Source organism: Taudactylus pleione, unplaced genomic scaffold (genome assembly GCF_031769625.1).
Source record: "Taudactylus pleione unplaced genomic scaffold, aTauple2 ptg000015l, whole genome shotgun sequence".
NCBI lineage: Eukaryota > Metazoa > Chordata > Amphibia > Anura > Myobatrachidae > Taudactylus > Taudactylus pleione.
The window spans coordinates 1,270,507-1,289,375 of record NW_028284417.1 but is presented as its reverse complement, the minus strand read 5'-3'; the positions used below and the strand labels follow the sequence as shown (position 1 = coordinate 1,289,375).

The window sequence follows — 18,869 nt, the reverse complement described above, 5'->3', positions numbered from 1 at the left end:
ACAATGCACTGTCTGCAAGATAGATCTTAAGTCAGATTGGACATTTTTAACTCCAAATCGTGACCACGACTGCCTGGGGAGAGTTCATGGAGAGTTCAGGGGAAATCGTGTACATCGGCTGATTGGGAGCAAGTCGGTATGTGTGTGGGCACCTTAAGAATAAGGTTAAACCATACTGACATACTGAACTGCATAACAATGTATGATTATGGCAATCTTTTTTTTATTAATATCGTTAATCAACTTAGATTTATTAAAAAGTTTTAGAGAATCAGTATGAGAGATTTGTAATTACCTTGTATTCAGTGCTACTTCTCACAAAAAAAAAAAATCACTCCTAACACTGTAGGACTGCAGAAACACTGTGCTATGGACAGGAGGGGTGTGTGGTGGGTACGGTACTTCACTAGATTATTGGCTACTGTACCAGTCCAATCAGGTGCTATGACCACTACAGGCTCCCTGTGTTGAATGTTTGAAATACACATCCTCCTCAGAAGTGGCCCTGAATATAAGATACACAGTAGGTATGGTAACAGGGGAAGGGCCTTTACTGAACAGCTACTCAGAGGTGACACCCACTAGAGTGGCTGTATACCAAGATGGACATAATTTTTAATGTTTTATTCACAAATTCATTAAATAAACAGAAAAAAATAACATACATTATTAAATGGTAACGTTCCTAGATAACACCATGGTTGTTGAGCTCCAAATAGAATTGAGTGCAAGGAAAATACAGGGGATAGATCAGATAGACACCAGTTGCACTATAAGATCTGTTTTGTATGCTGCTTACACAAACTGCAACAAATCACTGTTACCCATGCCACATATATCCCTGTAGGAAAGCATTCTCTTTATGACATTTATGAGATCCGTATTTTTAAAGCGGCAAAACCAGGTTGGTTTCGCTTTTATAATGATAGCCGCTTTGAAAATGTGGGAAGACTCACAGGAGTTCCCGCAGCGGCACCAGATCGCACCCTATTGCATAAACCCCAGAATGTTGACAATCAGAATGCTGACACCAGAATGTTGTCAGGTTCTGAATGTCTACTGTTAGAATGAGAATGTTGACATAGACATAAAGTCAACAAGAAAAATATTGACATTCACAAATGTCAACACCAGTACATTTTTGTGTTATTGTTAGGTTTAGGGTTAGGATTAGGTATAGTGTTAGGGATATGGTTAGGGGTTAGGGGAAGGCTAAAATAAGCAAATGACTGTATGTTCAGACTCTGGTATCAACAGGTTACATTTTGACATTATGAACATGTCGACATTTTAACCATGTTGACATTTGTGAATGTCAACAAATTTTTTGTCGACCTAATGTCCAAGTCTATATTCTGACTGTCGACATTCCGAATCTGTCAACATTTTGTTGTTGACATTATGTTGACTTCCTATACTACATGCACGCCATGAAGAACAATTGGTTTTTAAATTGTGCTATTTCCCCGCAGTTCTCATGTTCCATTCTGTGTGCAGCACAGCAAGATAACACTATTGTCTGGCCATTAAACATTGGACACATATGAAAAATCAAATACTATGTAATTTTATCATATTTAACTCACAGACTTTCTTAATGTTTGTACTAGATACCATATAATAAAATTACATTATTCTATTGAACTAATTGCAAAGTCTAACATGTCTTTCATGTGTGTATGATATTGGATGATTGACCTGGTAACCATATAATATAAATACAACTTGCACTAGTTGACTGCGCTCTCTGACAACATATGTACTTTAACAGCAGTGGCCAATAAATAGAACCATATGTGCCTGCAGTGAGCAGACCTGACCGTAATACAGAATACAGAATAATGGACAAAGGGAACACTATACTACTATTTCCTTATTAAAGCAAATATGTCTGTAAATATAAATAGAGTTCATGAAGGCACAGGAAGTCAGAGCTCCTGTATAGCATAATAGACACCTATGTTTTAGAGTGTGGTCAATGCTTTGGTAGTATAGTGACCAGTATCAGAATCATTAAGGACAAACACAAATACACATTAGGATTTCTAAATATAAAGTTATTTTACTAACTATTTGTAACATAAAATTACAACCCCTACAAATGTAGATGAGATACTTTAAGCTATACCTAAACACTGTCCATAGCCAAAGCCAGAGGTAGCGCACATCACTGTTAGATTACAGTACCTAGTAATAGTGCAAGTTAGTATGCTGAAAATAACAATATGTACCTTATACAAAGCTAGTAACTAAATTTCTGCTCATCAAATAATACTAAAACCTGTGTACTCACACAGTAATTAATATACTTGACAAAATGTAATATATAATTACCAATTCTGGGCACCATAGATCTTTATCTTTCCTTTCCTTCTTTTGCTCCCATATTGCTGCAGAAGGGTGTCCCCTAACCTGTGGGTACTCCCCCCTGTTACACTAAAAAAGGTCTATTCACTACCAAGATATCACTTATATTTTTAAGTACTCAAAAAAAACCTTGTGATATCTTGGTTTATAATTTACATTAGTTGGTGCTTGGGAAAAGTGCACATCTTCTATAGGGTACTTGAGGTAAATTTTTACACAAGTTGCTATTTATACAAATGATGTTAAGAAACTGTGCTGAAGAGCAACGTCCAGATTGAAAAGACTAAGGGGCCTATTCATCATGACATAATTATCACTAGTAATCATTATGTTTTAAACTCGCTGCGAGTTTAAAAAAGTTTTTGGAGGCATTCATCGTGCCTCACTAACAAAAGTATCACTTGCGAAAAGCTGCTCTTTTGCGGTGTCAGCTTTTCGGAAAAGTGATATTTTTCCCCCTACAGATGAGGAATCCATAAGGATTTCCTCACTGCATCTGTCCCCCCCTCTCTATTCCCCGCGATCTTTCACCCCCTCCCCCGGCAGCCTCCAATGTCCACTCTGCCCCCCCACACAGCCATCATGGGTGTCTGATATGGCCCCCCTCCCCCTGCGGGTGTCTGATCCCCCGCAGCATTGCGGGTGTCTGATTCCCCACCCAGCCACCACTGCTGCATCCTTTTCCCCCAGCTCACTTGTCTCTTCTGTCTTCTGTGTCTTCTGCCGGTGAGTCCGGGCCACGTGTCTGCAGTGCCCCGGAGCTCTCAGCTCCTGGGGCTCTGTAGTGCAGAGACAGCAGGGAAGGAATTTTAATAGATTCCTCTGCTGGCTGCAGTGGCTAGGCTGGCATGACTGTTTACTTGACAGCCTGTGAAGATAATTGGGGGCTGTATGCCATCTCAGGGTGGCGTACAGTTTCTCAGTCAAGTTCTGAAAAAAAAGCATTTTCAGAACTTGATGAATTTCATAATTTCTACATCCCCATACTAAAGCATAGGGATTGTGGAAATTATCGAGGCACATATGTGACCAGGAGATACAGTATCTGTGATATCTCCTGCCTTACATGAATGATGAATGGGTCTGACACTTAAATTATACAAAAGTAGGTGAAAATGTTGTTTTTCAACTGCTTTTGTATAAATTAAGTGATAATGAATAGACCCCTTAATGACTCATTGCATTGTGGATTACTAGACAAATAAAATATTGCACTAGGTTATATAAATGCACTATACAAATACACAGAAACATAACCGAATTTGTCTGAAAATTACTAATTGAATTTAATTAAGTGAGCATGTCCACTTTTGTAGTTTATTATAAACAATGTCGGAACCTTTTAAGCAAGGTACACACTATGCTATAATCGGGCCAATCAACCAATTTTCTGCTGCTCAGTCCGATATTCTCAGAGTGTGTACAGAGGGCCTGATTCAGACCCAGTCGCAAGCGCTGAGCGCTCGCAACCGGATCGATGGTGGCCCACAGCACATGCGCACAATGGAGCCAGCTCCATCGTGCACATGCACGAGACTCGGCTAGCGACGGTCATTCCGTTGTTCCGGCCCGCCCACCAAAGGGGGCGAGCTGTCGATGTTGAGTGACAGCTCGCCTCCTTTGGTGGGTGGGCGGAGGGGGTGGCTGCCCATACGGAGGCGTTCCCATGAGAACGCCTGCCATTTGGGGGCGGCCCCACTGACATCACGAGTGATGTCAGTGGAGAGATTCCGGCTCTGTTAGAGCCGAAATCTTTCTGGGGCTTGCGGTCACGAGACCCTACCACAAGGGTCTCGTCGCAAGCCCGATGGTCGCAATGGTCTTGACCATCACGACCATCATCATGGCCACTCGCAATAGCTGTGGGTGGTCACCCACAGCTATGCGAGCGGCCAAGAGGCCGATCCAAAAAAAAAAAAGCCCGGCCCTGATTCAGAGTGAGTGGCTCTGAATCAGGCCCAGAGCACACAGGGCCGATTATTGTTCCAAAGCAGTCATACAGTATTTGATGATTGGATCTGACCTGCTTGCTTGACATTTGTTAAAAATGATGAGCTGACATTGTGCACATTTTGATGTGTGTATAAATTTCTGATCATCTGTCTGACATTTCCGCAACTACTTTAAAAATGTAAAATTTGTTTTAAGTCTTGGGACAGATAATCGTTCCGATTGGAATGAAAGATGACTAGTGTGTACACTTGAAATGGGATGGCCTCAAAATCTATTAATCACTAAGAAAATCATAAAGTTTCAGCTTTGTACCTAGCATAAGACTTTGACTGAAAATAAGTTATCTTTTAAGATAAAAGTGCCTTAATGCACAATTATTTTCTATAGACTGGAAACTGTTAGATTCTGTATTCATTTATATGACAGTACCGTGTTATAGTGTAGATTCTTAGGGCCTGATTCAGCAAGGATCGCAACTGCTAAAGCGTGAGCAGATGGTCAATTGTCTCTCACTGCGCATGCATATGCACGAAGGCACCACTGCAATCGGGTCTGCAATTGCAGTGACTACACAGACCCATCGCAGAGTGATTGACAGGAAGTACTGTTTGGGGGTGGTGACGGGGGAGTGGTCGGAGAAACGCAGGGGTGTCTGTGAATTTGAACGCCATGGCAGGGGAGTGCATAAATTATCCACTGCGATTTCATATGCAGCTTTAGCTCTCACTGCGTGCAGGAAAGTTAGAAATGTAGTTGTAGGGTCAGACCTGCCTTAAATGTGTGAGTGGCTCTGATGTACTTCGATGTTACCGATGTTTTGGCTGGATTGCAAGGTATTACGGATATTCGAGAGGAGAAGTGGGCATCTACATGTTGTCAAGTGAAAGTGCTTTGCGATGGCAATTATTAGCATACTTTAGCAGCAGAACTGCGTACGTGATTGCTACTGCGATCCCAATCCCTGCAGAATCAGGCCCCTAGTCCGTTCTCTCTCTATAAATAACACATTGATGCATGCACTGGTCAAAAACAACTTTTGTATACTTCAAACTTCAGCTGCGATATACAGGCCAGTGTTCCTATAATATCATGTTATAATGTTGTCTTGCTTCATTGACTAATGATTTTCCATACACACAGTTTATAAATATTACCCTAATTAACCATATTTAAATTATAGCATTTTATTACGTATTTATTTCAGCATGAGTTTTTGCGTCTTACATATTTTACCTTCTAAATCTAGTGTGATGCCTCAGTCCTCCACTAGATGGCACTGCAGTAGTTTGATTCTGTTTTACATTCTGCTCAGTGTTTGATTTGCTGTAGTTTTCTACATTGTAACTGGTCTATTGAGACTGTTCTCACTACTCATCCAGATTACATATATTTCAGTTTTTAGACAACAGTGATATTTGTTATTTTTTTTTTAACAGAGCTCTTCCTCATGAGTTATTTTAAAAGTATGTCTGGTGACCTTGTGTTAGTGCAGAAACTTCACACAGGAAGAATTGTATACAGCTGATATAGCTACTTTTAATTACAGTTTCTTAATATATATATTAGCTGTTATATTAATATGAACATGTTTTGATAATGTATTAAAATAATGTATTTCACAAATTAAACATTTCTAAAGCTATATACAGTTTCATGGCATAGACTGCAAGTAAGAGCGTGTTTATGCAAACGTGGCTCATGCAGAACTACAGATCTGACTGTCAGTAGGCATATCATTGGCAGATGCCTGTCAGCTGGTGCAAATATCTGCTGATCAGGATAATCAGCGCAGATCTTTTCTGTGTATTGTAAAATAAAATAACAAAAAGTTGTCTCCTCCCAGCCCCCAAAAGTGTTGCTAGCATCAGCACTCATCAGATAGGCTGGTAATAGCAACATCAAGGGGACAAACAGAGTGGGGTTGAATTAAACAAAAAGTCCAGATTTATCTATTTAATTTGGTACGCAGCACCAGCAGCAAAATGTTCCCCCTTCCCCCAAAGTGAAAATATGCTGAGCGGAGTGTTTTGCTCTTTTGAGAGAAGAATGGGGAATACAAGAGGCTAGAAAGGTATCACTGGCCCTGTTCATTCAATATTCTGCCCCTGCTCTGTACTGTACCACGTGATCTACATCTTGAGTAGCCTCAAAACGCATTGACATCATCATTAAATTCAGTGACATCATTAATTTTGTAACATAGGCTGTGAACTGATGTCCAGTCATATGCTATAGCATGTTTATACAAGCTGTTGTCATTAAAATGATTTGCACCATCATGAACCATCCCCCTGCTGTAAAATTCCCAGATTTGCGGCAGACAGCGGTGGCAGGGTTTAAAGCAGCAATTCACATGTAATCAAATCTTCATCCCACTCACTTCACTGGGCATATGGAATGGGCAGGTCTGGGCTTGATTCGGGGAGGGTGGGCTACTCTCCCAGGGAAACTGAAGGAAATTTGGGAGTCTCCCAGGCATTCTGAGAGAGTAGGCAAGTACTAGGCAGCCAATGAAATCAATATGTGTGATATCTGGATGAGAAAAATGTAAAGAACTCAGCATCTAGAAATGTCAGGTAGTCTGATCCCTTACATCCCCCAGTCTTCCTTATTCACTATAATATAACTTGGCAGGCAGCCACAATTACTGTTAGGGCTCGTTTACATGTAGCTCTGAAGATACACTGGGCATGGGATGTGCTTTGTCTATGATTAGACTGCACTAAAATCATGCTCAGCACATGGAAATAGAGCAATCATTTGTATTATTGAGTATGATGCCAGCGTCTCTCTTGCGGCCAATGCTTCTAAGAGCTCTAATGTACTAGAAATGTTGCATTTGCAATAAGAACAGAAGAGGTGCCCTGGCATGGGGATCAACAATCTCAATCCATGTTTTGTTTTAGCTGGTGTTCAATTGGTGCTGACTAACAACAGCCTGAGCACTTAGTAACATATGTACAGATTTTGCAACAAGTGTCACAGCCGTTTGCAAAACAATTAACTGTGAGTTCTAAAATGAAGCTGATCCAAATGCCTGCTATTTACCCACATTGATGGATGCAATGGGTTTTGTACTTTGTTGAGCAATATGGCAGCTATCTGCAAAACAATTTTCATTTATGCTGCAAAGAGGCTGATGAGTTTACATATATTTTAATGCTGTGCTTTTATCAGCTATAGTATTAATGATGTAACTTTATGTATTCATTATAACAGGGACTGACAGGACCTGAGGGAATTCCTGGCCCTGGCGGCCCAAGAGGGCAAAAGGTCAGTATAATCTTAAACCTAGACTTTGAAAAAATGAACCTAATCGCTCTAATGCTGTGTACACACTTGTCGATATATCATTCGTTTGATTGGCGAACAATATATCATGAGTGCATGAGCGTGTGTGTACACACGATATGTCTGTGAACGACGTTGTTCACAGACATATCAGGCTGGCCTTGCAGCAAGCCGATGCCAATATACGGGCGACCCGCCAACCACCCATACACTGGCTGCAGGGACTGCCAACACTGACATCACAACTGGACGGGCATTTAAAATGCATGCCCAGTTGTGATGTCAGGCCAGACATATTGAGCGGCCGATTGGCAAGTGTGTATAGCTTACAGATCAGCCGCTCGAATGGCGAATCAGTCTGCTGATTGATCCGTCATTAAAGTGTGTACACAGCATAAGAGTACAGGAAAATAACAGTGACCATACTATTGTCCATATGGCTGTTTCAAAAATATTCGGTCAGAATGATTTCCTGTTAAGCACAAATGTTAGTCTTATACAAGCTGTCAAAGTACTGCTCTTAGAGCCTGACACTGAGTCAGATGCTGTAGCGTCCATGTGTCTGCTTCCCTTTCCGGTCTTGCATCTGCGACTTTATGCAAATATAGCTACAAGTCTTTGTCTGGTGTACCGCCATGAATCTGAATATGTGAAAGGACTAAGATGCCAACTTTGCCGTCTTTAAGTACCACAATATTAATGATGATGGAAAACAGTCACCACCCAATAACACCCTGCACATTTCCTATAAGTCTCCCTGTGTATAAATCACCTACTGTTTTTTGGCAGCCCTTATCGCTAGTATTGGCACTTCCACTTCCACCCCTCGCTGTATACAAGAGATCCATTCCGAATAGGTGCCCTGATGGCATTCACGTGACTCAGAATAGGACGCAACTCTGATTACACATCCACGCCACTCCCATGACACTGTCATAAAATGGATCTCTTGCACGAATGCTCATTGTTGCCATCCAGTTACCACCCAAAAATGCCCATTTCTCGGATGGAGAGAATTGCATGGAGATACGCAAACATGCATGTTGTACCTGTATGCGCAGCTCGCTAAAATTCACTTGATGCAGCCACATTCGGAACTGAGTGCGACTTGTGTTTGCAATTTTGGCATACAGGCCAGTTCACAATTGCACTCATAATTCCTTGCACACAGACAAACTAGATCTGTACAATGTCCTCAGCAAACACTTTCCCCTTTGCAAAACTTGGCATCCATAGACATGTGCAATACTATTGTCAGATTACAGGTAAAAATCTCGTATCCTAGTCTCCTGTTAGAAGCAATTCTCCATTTTTTCTAAATATACTTCTCACATAAAACATCTATAGTATAGTTGATTTAATTTAGCATATTGCATCTGAGAATATTATCTTATGGTGTATACATGAAATAACTTAAAATAATACAATTATTACTTTCAGGGTGAACCTGGATTGCCGGGTTCTCGTGGACTATCGGTAAGTAAACATTACTTGTGAGAATTAACTAACTGATTAATAAAATCATTTTTTCAACCTCAAATGTCAAAACTATTAACATGTTCATGGCATGTGTTTATATGGTGTATTAGGACTCGATTATCTATTTGTGGTAACCTAGTGCTCACTATCTTCACTTTCCTATTCTTTTTGTTTCATTCCTGCTCATCAATCCTATTTTTCACTCTTAGTTCAATCCACACATTCACTAAAGTTGCTATAGAACATTATTTTTATTAAGATAAGATGTGTTCTCTGCTACTTGCATTGTCAAAGATTACTCATTGGCCGACTCTGCTGAGCTCAATGGGGGAAGGAAGAGTAGGGAAAGCAGTGGTAGGGGTGTAGCAAGGAAGTTTGGCACCCAGAGTGAGAGCAAATTATGACCCGATAGGTTTATTTATTTTTTCACACTGACTATGTGTGACCAAGTAGAAGGTAGAAAGATAGGAGATGAAAGGAGTTTAGGAGATAATGGAAAGTGTGTTCTACACACACACACACACACACACACACACACACACACACACACACACACACACACACACACACACACACACACACACATACACGTACACGTGTGCAATGCAAAGTATAATCTTTGGTTTGCTGAATCTCTCTCTCTCTTTCTCTCACTGTGTATATATATATATATATATATATATATATATATATACACAAGTAGCACACAGCACACACCTCCAGTAATAGCATATGGGTGCCAGGTCAAATCATCAAGAATAAGCACCTAAAGATATCCATCAATTACATACTTCAGGTGACCAGCACACTAATATATTGTCAGTATCCAAAATTATTTTAATATAGTATCAAAAAGGCCACCATATATAAAAAGCCATCACATATAAAAAGCAGTTATACTCATCCAAATGGTGCGGGTAAGGATTAGCAGCATATTTGCATAGCACATGGCCATCCCGACAGCCCGTTTCGGACGGTATTATATAACCTTCATCAAGGGACATATATAATATATAACATTAATAGAATTAATCACCAATTACACCTCCTGATTCCAAACTACTCTGTAACCTTCTCTCTCGGTGTCTACTACTGAAAGAAAACTTGTCATTAGTCATGGCCACTGCTTTGATCTTATTTTCTTCCAACTTGTGTCTGTTGCTGCAGTTGCGTCTGTGAGTTTATGCTAATGCTGCTACAAAACTGGTATATCTGGGGCAAACAAGCCTGTTAGTAGAAAGTACCATTACTTCATTTTCAAACCAGGAACAGCTTTCGGTAACCACCATACGCACTTTCTACTAACAAGTTTGTTTGCCCCTGATATGCCAGTTTTTAACTTTTCTGATGCTCCAACCCCATTCTGTCTCTCTAGCTCCAGCCTCCTTGTGTCTCTCAAGCCTCCCAGTGTCTCTCCAGTTCCAGCCCCTTTCTATCACTCCAGCCCTCCCATTATCTCTCCAGTTCCAGCCTCCTTGTGTCTCTCCAGCTCCAGCCCCCTTCACTCTCCAGCCCTTTTGTCTGGCCAGCCCCTCCAGTGTATCTGCAGCTTCAGCCTCCTTGTGTCTCTCTAACCCCTTAGTGTCTATCCAACTCCAGCCTCCTTATGACTTTCCAGCCCCAAAGTGTTGCTCCAGCTACAGCCTCCTTTTGTCTCTCCAGCTCCAGTTCCATTCTGCCTCTCCAGCTCATTAGTGTCTCTCCAGCCTCCTTGTGTTTCTCAAGCCTCATTGAGTCTCCCAGCTACCTTGTGTCTCTCCAGCGCCTTTAGTCTCTTCAGCTCCCCAGTGTCTCTCTGACACCTTGTCTCTTCAGCTACAGATCCCTTCTGTCTCTCCAGCTCCAGCCTCCTTATGTCTCTAGAGGCTCCCAGTTGCTGTCTAGCTCCATCCCTTCTGTCTCTCCAGTCCCCAATATCTTTGTAACTCCAGCCTCCTTTTGTCTCTCCAATCTCCCACAGTGTCTCTCAGATCCAGTCTCTGTGTGTCTCTCCGGCTTCCTTCTGTTTCTCCAGTTCCAGCTCCTTATTGTCTGTCCAGTCCATTCTCTTTCCATTTCCAGCTCCCTTCTGTCTCTTCAGCTCACTATTGTGTCTCCAGCTCACCAGTGTCTCTCCAGCTCCAGTTCCCTTCTTTCTTTCTAGCTCCAGTTCCCTTCTGTCTATCCTGCCCACTTCTGTCTCTCCATCTCATTAGTGTCTCTCCAGCCTCCTTGCATTTCTCCAGTCTCCTAATGTCTCTCCAGCTACCTTGTGTCTCTCCAACCCCTAGTGTCTCTCCAGATACCTTGTGTCTATCCAGCCTCTTGTGTCTCTCCAGCTTCCCAGTGTCTCTCTGACAACTTCTTGTCTCTCCATTCATCCAGTGTCTCTCCAGTTTCATCCCTTCTGTCTTTACAGTGCAATGTATTTGCAGCTTCAGCCTTCTTCTGTCTCTCCAGACTCCACCCAGTGTCTCTTGGCTCCAGTCTCTCGGTGTCTCTCCAGCCTCCTGTTTCTCCAGCTCTCTATTGTCTCTCCAGCTCAGTGTATTTCCAGCCCCTTCTGTCTCTACAGCTCCAGCCTCCCTGTGTCTCTCTAGCCCCCAGTGTCTCTCCAGCTCCCTTGTGTCTCTCCAGCTCCATTCCCCTTTTGTCTCTCCAGTCCCAGCCTCTTCTGTCTCTCCAGTCCCATTGTCTCTACATTTCCTTGTGTCTCTCCAGCTCTAGCTCTTTTCTGTCTATCCAGTCCCTTCAACCTCTCCAACTCCCCAGTGTCTCTGCAGCTCCAGACTCCTTGTGTCTCTCCAGCCCCCAGTGTCTCTGCAGCTTCAGCCCCTTCTGTCACCATGATTCATGATGTCATGTGCTGCAATAAACATAATAATACTTTTTACTACCAAATGTCAGTGCCAGAAGGGGAAGACCAGTGACAGAGCTCTCTGGACCCCATACATTCCTCTGTCACTTGGCCTATGAAACTGCCCAGTGTGGGTGGCAGCAAGGGGCTTTAGCAAGTCACAGAGGGCAGCATGGGGCCAGTCTAGCTGGAACTGTCCCGTGCTCCCAGTGACCCAATCCACCCCTGCCCATACTTATTACTAGATATATTATTATAAAAGATAAAAAAGACAAGGGTGCCTGCTAGTGAAACAACAAATGTAAAACTCAAATAGTGCTGTACAAACAATATGTGAACCCATACCAGATATGTGAATATAAACAATAAGTGAACCGGTTCCAAATATCTGAATAAAAAGGCGTATCCAAATAATTCCATAAATAGTCCTAGTGACGAGGTATTCTGTTTTTAAATAAAGCTCCAAGACATGAAATAAAATGAACAAAAGCACATAATGTAATCCTATTTAGGTATTAGCATACCAAGAATAAACCATACAATAATTCATGTACAATGTATTCATAGATGTATATTTTGTAGAATGAATTGGGCACTCCAATATTTCATTCATCTTAGTAGATGCCAGAGAGAGGACTAGTATAAGGTTGTTTGGTACTCCAGTTTACAGTTCAAAATGCAAGCATACATTAAAGTTTTGAGCAGCTATGTCCCTCATATAGCGGTGTTCTTGCATTATGTTTGCTTAGTAAACACTTTGAACTTTACCCTGGAGTACAGAGTTTTAACACAACTTTATATATATATATATATATATATATATATATAATTTTATTTTTGGGTTCATTTAGCTGTTTTTTAGTTTATTCATCTTTCCAGTAAGGAGTAACAGATTAGTTTTCATATTGTTCCATTGGGGGGCTTTGTTTTTGGTGAAATACACAGCTAGCATTGCTCCACTTCTGGTCCTGCGTTTAATCCAGGGTAATCACTATATGTATGCTTCACACAGCACCGGTATGGCAGAGCGTATTAGGACTCTCTCATTCACGAGGAAGAGATAGCATCATATCATTTCCACTTTAGTGATTAGCCTAAAAAATGTTTTTGGTGAGTGATAGAAATAATCTATGTTGATTGTGTAGCAGAGAAGTGAGGTGTTTTAAGCTACTTCACTTTTGGATTTTACTGTTCACATTGTGGGTTGTATTTATCTATCCCGGATTTAAGGAAATTCGGTTTCGGACATTTTGGATGTTTACATGTGTAACGTGTTTTACTAATGAGATGTGCTATACTGTATAAACTAGGGAAGTGGAAGTGCTTTTTATTACCCCTGAGGAAGTCTGAGTGACAAGACATAGTTTTGTCTAGACGAAACACATTGGGTATTTTATGCTTGTTGGACGTCTTTTTCCGGGTACATGCAGATAAGCACATTGGGGCCGATCTAAAGGTGCATGCTATTGCAGCCGCAACTTCATCTTTTGCAACAGTTACAGCTGCATCTTTATGTTAATGCTGTGGCCAATGGTATTCGTACAGAGACGCCCACCAGCTGTGATGCTAATCCACCGCTATGTATATTTAGACACACCATTGGTCATTATGACAGCCCTATGTAGGTACAAAATCTCCACCTGAACATGTCAGTGCAACTGCGACAAAAGAACATGGGGCCATTTTTGGAATAGTTTTGAATATTAGATAAGCCTTTATATACATATATTTCTTTCAGCACTGTTGTTGTTTTTCACTTGTTGCACTAAGAGACACTCTGGTCTGTGTGCTAAAGCACTGGTCTGTGTTAGGAACTTACCTTAAATTGTGCCTGTTACAGTTTCCTCGCGTGAGCAGGATTACAGGATCTCCACGCTGATCTGTACCCGGAAGTAGAGGATTCGGCAGTGTATGCAATCTCTCTAGTGTGTATTGGTTGCTAACACAGGCCAGTGCTTCAGTGTTTTTAGTCCTGTATGCAGCCTTGAATAAAAGGACACCTAGATGTCCTGAAACGTTGAGCAGTGGGTGGTGAGCTGGATCTCTCTTGTTTTTTCATTAACCATTCAGCATGATACTTGTAGTTAGATCATGTTCAGGTTTTCATGATGCAATTTATAATGTGAAAAGGTGTTTATGTTTTTTTCACAAGAGCCACAAGGACTGCTGATTGTTTGATACAATTGGCTGTTACACCTTTGTTGCATTTGCTGCAATGATTTATATTTATTTAATACACTCGGGAATTATGGAGTCTTTGAAAAATCCTAATTGAGTGCCATGTGAGTTATTTTGCACGTGTTTCAAGATTACGAAGGCACTGGGGTATTTTAATATATATATATATATATATATATGCAACACAGGGGATGGCACTCCAGATCTCCTACACCTTCAATAAACTGCAGGCAAAGCCAGTATTGATTGTCAGCATTTCAGTGGATTATCCACTTTATCAAGACATACAGCATATGAAAACATACAACGAATAAATACCTGTAAGATCACCCAGTGTCCATCTCTGCCGCTCCACCTCCCGCCGCCATCCGTGTCGATGACATCACTGCTGTGAGACGCATCGGCATCCCGGACCCAACAAGGTGGTGTAGTCTGCAAGTGCCGTCACCATAGAAACAAGGTAACATAAAAGAGAACCTGAAAAGTAAGATACAGTGGCATTTTACTGAAGTGCCAAAAGTCATGGGATAGGTGCCTAGTATTGTGTAGGACCCCCTCTAGCTCAGAAAAATGCAGCAACTCGACATGGCATCAATTCCACAATTGGACGGAAGCTCTCTGGAGAAATGTTGATCCATGCTATATTGACAGATTTCCACTACTCCCTGATATTTGTAGGTGCAGGATCTTGGGTGTGAATGGACTTTTCTACCACGTCCCATAAATGCTTGATTGGGTTCATGACGGGCAAATGTGGTGGCCACAACATTTGTCTGGATGCTTCAAAATGCTCCTCGAATCATTTCTGGACAGCTTGGAACCAATGACATGGTGCATTAACCTGCTGGCATATTCCATCGTTGTGGGGGTACATGAAGTCCATGAATGGCTGCAAATGGTCATCAAGCAATACAACAGAGACGTTACTAGTCAATTACATGTTCAGGTGGACCAGCAACCCAACCCTTGCCACTTGAATACACCCCACACCATTATGGAACCATCACCAGCCTACACGGTGCCTTGTTGACAACTGGGGTTCATCTCCTCATGGATTTGTGCCACAACTGAAAACTACCATTAGCCCAAAACAACTGGAACCATGACTCACTGGCCAATGCCACATGTTGCCAGTCCTCCAGGGTCCAAATAGGGCCTTCATGAGCCCAGGTGAGGTGCTGTGTCCAGTGTTGTGGTGTTAACAGGGGCACTCTAGTTAGTCTTCTGGTCTCATATCCCATGGAAGCTAAAAAACACTGCACTGACCTACTGGATGTGCATCCGGTACCTCCTACATTGAATGTGGATGTGATTTCAGCCAGTGTCGCTTGTCTGTTACCATGGACAATTTTGGCCAGATGCCGCTGGTCATGATCGTTAAGAACCCATGGTCGGCCACTGCGCTGTCAATGGTGTAAGGTAATGCCTTCCATAAGTTATTCCCGGTACACACGTGACACTGTAGATTGAGGAATGTTGAATGTCTGCAAAACTTCAGAAATGGAATGTCCCATACTTTGAGCACCCACTATCATGCCCCGTTTGAACTCTGATAATTCACATCATCTTGCCATGAGCAGTCTACCTGGTGTTCAAACTGATTCATGAGATGTCAGAATACAAATGATGCAGGTCTGGGCATTTCCAAGATATCACAGTACGATGATGCCACCTACCATTACCTTTACATGCTACTGTCCCATAACTTTTGGCACTTCAGTGTATTACAGTAAATATATTTTCATCATGAGAGAAATACTGATAATTTCTAAGGGCCCCGATTCTAAGTCAGATGAAGCTCTGACTGCAGACACTTCTCAAGATGATCAGCAGACTGCTCATGCACCACCAAAAACCTTGACTTTTGACACTTCAGTATAGTTTTATATATATATAACGTGAGTGCTATGCTAAAGACTTCTGTTTTGTGAGAGGAACGCGAGATCCCTCCACTCTGAGAGAGGGAATCATTTGTTTAGTTAGAGCCAGACAGGCCAGGATTTACTTTTATGTCTTGTTTACTTTTGTGCTGTTACACCAGGAGATGGCACCCTTATCCTGATCTTGCTACTATATATATAAAACTTAGCACTCATCAGTGTTAAATCACTCACAATAATATGTAAATAAATAATGGGGTTTTGGTTCATGGATTGATCAATGCAGGTCCTACAATATCTGTCATACTTATGGAAACCTGGTAGCTGCTATCACAGAGTTTAAACTGAAAAAAATGTTAACTGGTTTAAAGCTCACCTGCCAACTAATGGCTTTTAAAGGCAACGCAGTCACCAAACATAGCTTCTATCATACTACCAAAAAGGCAGCTGACACAAGTCATTATAAATGAGCTTGCACATGGGGTGCATGAGAAAGCTGTGATCGCAAAAAGGTTACTTAAAAATTAACCAAATATACAAAGTCAGAAATCCACTGCACTCACCACTCCCAGATTTGGGGTGCAGACCTGCACTCGCCATTCCCAGGCATGGGGTGACCACATTGCTTAATTAAATAAAAACAGAAAACTCAGCACTCACCATTGTTAAATCACTCACAATAATATATAAATAAATGGTGGGGTTTTGGTTCATGGATTGATCAATGCATTTAAGCCTGCAGCCCACATCATGGGACCCCATTTCTCTGCGGGTCCTGCACTATATAACATACTTATGGAAACCTGGTAGCTGCTATCACAGAGTTTAAACTGAAAAAATGTTAACTGGTTTAAAGTTTAAAGGCTTAAATGCATTGATCATTGACAAAGGTTAAAAACTTATGAATACATATCTCCCCTTGACAACCTTTCTATTTTTTGTCACATTTTGATGCCTATCAACTTAATTCATGTCAGAATAAATATGACCAAGCAAACATAATAAGTTTTCTTTTAATAGTACGAGTTCTTCATAGGCTGCCCTTTCTTGGTTCTGGCCAATGGAAATTATTGTCCTTCAGGCATAAAATAGCCTGCAGTGAATTCTGTGCTTAAATTAGATATATTTTTCAGATATTTTACCTAGAGGAGATGTCAATAGGGCTCCTAGGGTAGCCAGGCTTAACTTCCAGGAGGCAAATTGATTGTGGCCAATTTGTAGCCATCGTAACTGGCATGAAATGTTACATCTGTAGGTGCTATACTGAAGTGTCTCATTTTATGCTGTAAACCTGTTTCTGCAAATGTCTCCTCGAAACTCCTGTGCCCTTTATCTACCGGTATGGATAAGTGCCCTAGAGTGCCTTAGCGGTGCCTTAGAGGTGCCATCTTCTCTGCTGCATGCACAGAAGCCCCATTGAGAGACATACAGAAAACAAGTGGTTAATGTCTTTGGTTGTAAAAATAAAAAAGGGACATTGTTTTAAGATTGCAATGGAAACTTATACAATGTAAATAACCTAATAATAACAGATACATTAAAAGTTTTTTTGTTTATGTGAAGTACAAATTCTTTTTAAACTATCATAAAAACAAGAAATATGAAATGATAATGGAGCACTTATCTATAGGGTTAGCAGAGAATTGTTGCAAAAGAATGACACACATGGGAAGTGTGACTCATTTACTATTCAGAGCAACATGATAAGCAAAATGTGCATAATACATCCAAATAGCAACACAGCAGAATACAGGGCCTGATTCAGAGCCGGACGCTCTGACCAGAGCGCTCGCTCTGAATCAGGGCCCTCCTAATTAAAAATGGAACGGCCTCCTGGCCGCTCGCATTGCTGTGCGAGCGGCCAAAAAGATGATCGCGATGGTCTTGACCATCGGGCTCGCTGCCGCAAGCCCAGGAGTGCTTTTGCCTCTATCAGAGCCAAAAGCACTCCCACTGACATCACTAGTGATGTCAGTGGGGCCGAACCCAGACGGTAGGCGTTCCCATGGGAACGCCTCCGTCTGGGCAGCAACGCCCCCGGCACGCCCACCAAAGGGGGCGTGCTGTCAGTCACCATCGACAGCACACCCCCTTTGGTGCGAGACCCATAGCGACAGCTTGGCTGTCGCTATGCGGGTCTCGCGCTTGCGCACGACGGAGCTCCCTCCGTCGTGCGCATGCGCATTAGGGCACCATCGACCCGCTTGCGAGCCCTCAACGCTCGCGAGCGGGTCTGAATTAGGCCCACAATCTTTTACACATCCTAACTTTTTTGCACCAGATGAAACATTGTGTAACAATTTCCGTTTTGTATTTCCATGTTTTGGTCTCACTCTGCTCCTCTCCACTGAGCCTGTCTGACTCTTTCTCACCTTCTATAGTCTGATCTTATCTGAAGGCAACACAGTGGTTATTTTGAATTAAAATCTTTTGGAGCAATTGTTTGTCAGCGTATCTTTCTGTGTTAAGTTATCAAAGCAGTCACCCTTACAGACTACTGACCAGCAATATCCCCCTCTAATCTTAGAGCAGGAATTTGTTCTAGGGAGAACATTTTCACCAGTGACTAGTCATTGGCAAAGTATGAGCTATGGTGCAAGCAAAATTGTACATGGATGTGATTATGCAGAAGAGTGGGTGTGGCTATATTTGGCAGTTATTTGTTTTTTTTCAATACTCTATCAAAGGAGACTTACATGTATAGAAATACATAGCATTGCATATCATACCTAACAATCAATGCAAGTAACTGCCATTCTCCTACCAAAACAGTGACTGCCATTCTGTACCCTAACAAGTGACTGCCATTCTCCTACCCAAACAGTGACTGCCATTCTGTACCCTAACAAGTAACTGCCATTTTCCTACCCAAACAGTGACTGCCA

The 18,869-nt window shown here is 41.8% G+C and overlaps 1 protein-coding gene across 1 annotated transcript in view; it reads left to right on the top strand.

Annotated features, from left to right (window-relative positions):
* Positions 1-18,869, top strand: part of COL9A1 (collagen type IX alpha 1 chain) — a 144,742-nt gene that overhangs the window by 53,118 nt on the left and 72,755 nt on the right. The window contains exons 11-12 of the mRNA XM_088470515.1: positions 7,540-7,593; positions 9,052-9,087. Of these exons, the coding sequence (XP_088326641.1) occupies positions 7,540-7,593; positions 9,052-9,087 (90 nt within the window). The remainder of the gene's footprint in view (positions 1-7,539; positions 7,594-9,051; positions 9,088-18,869) is intronic.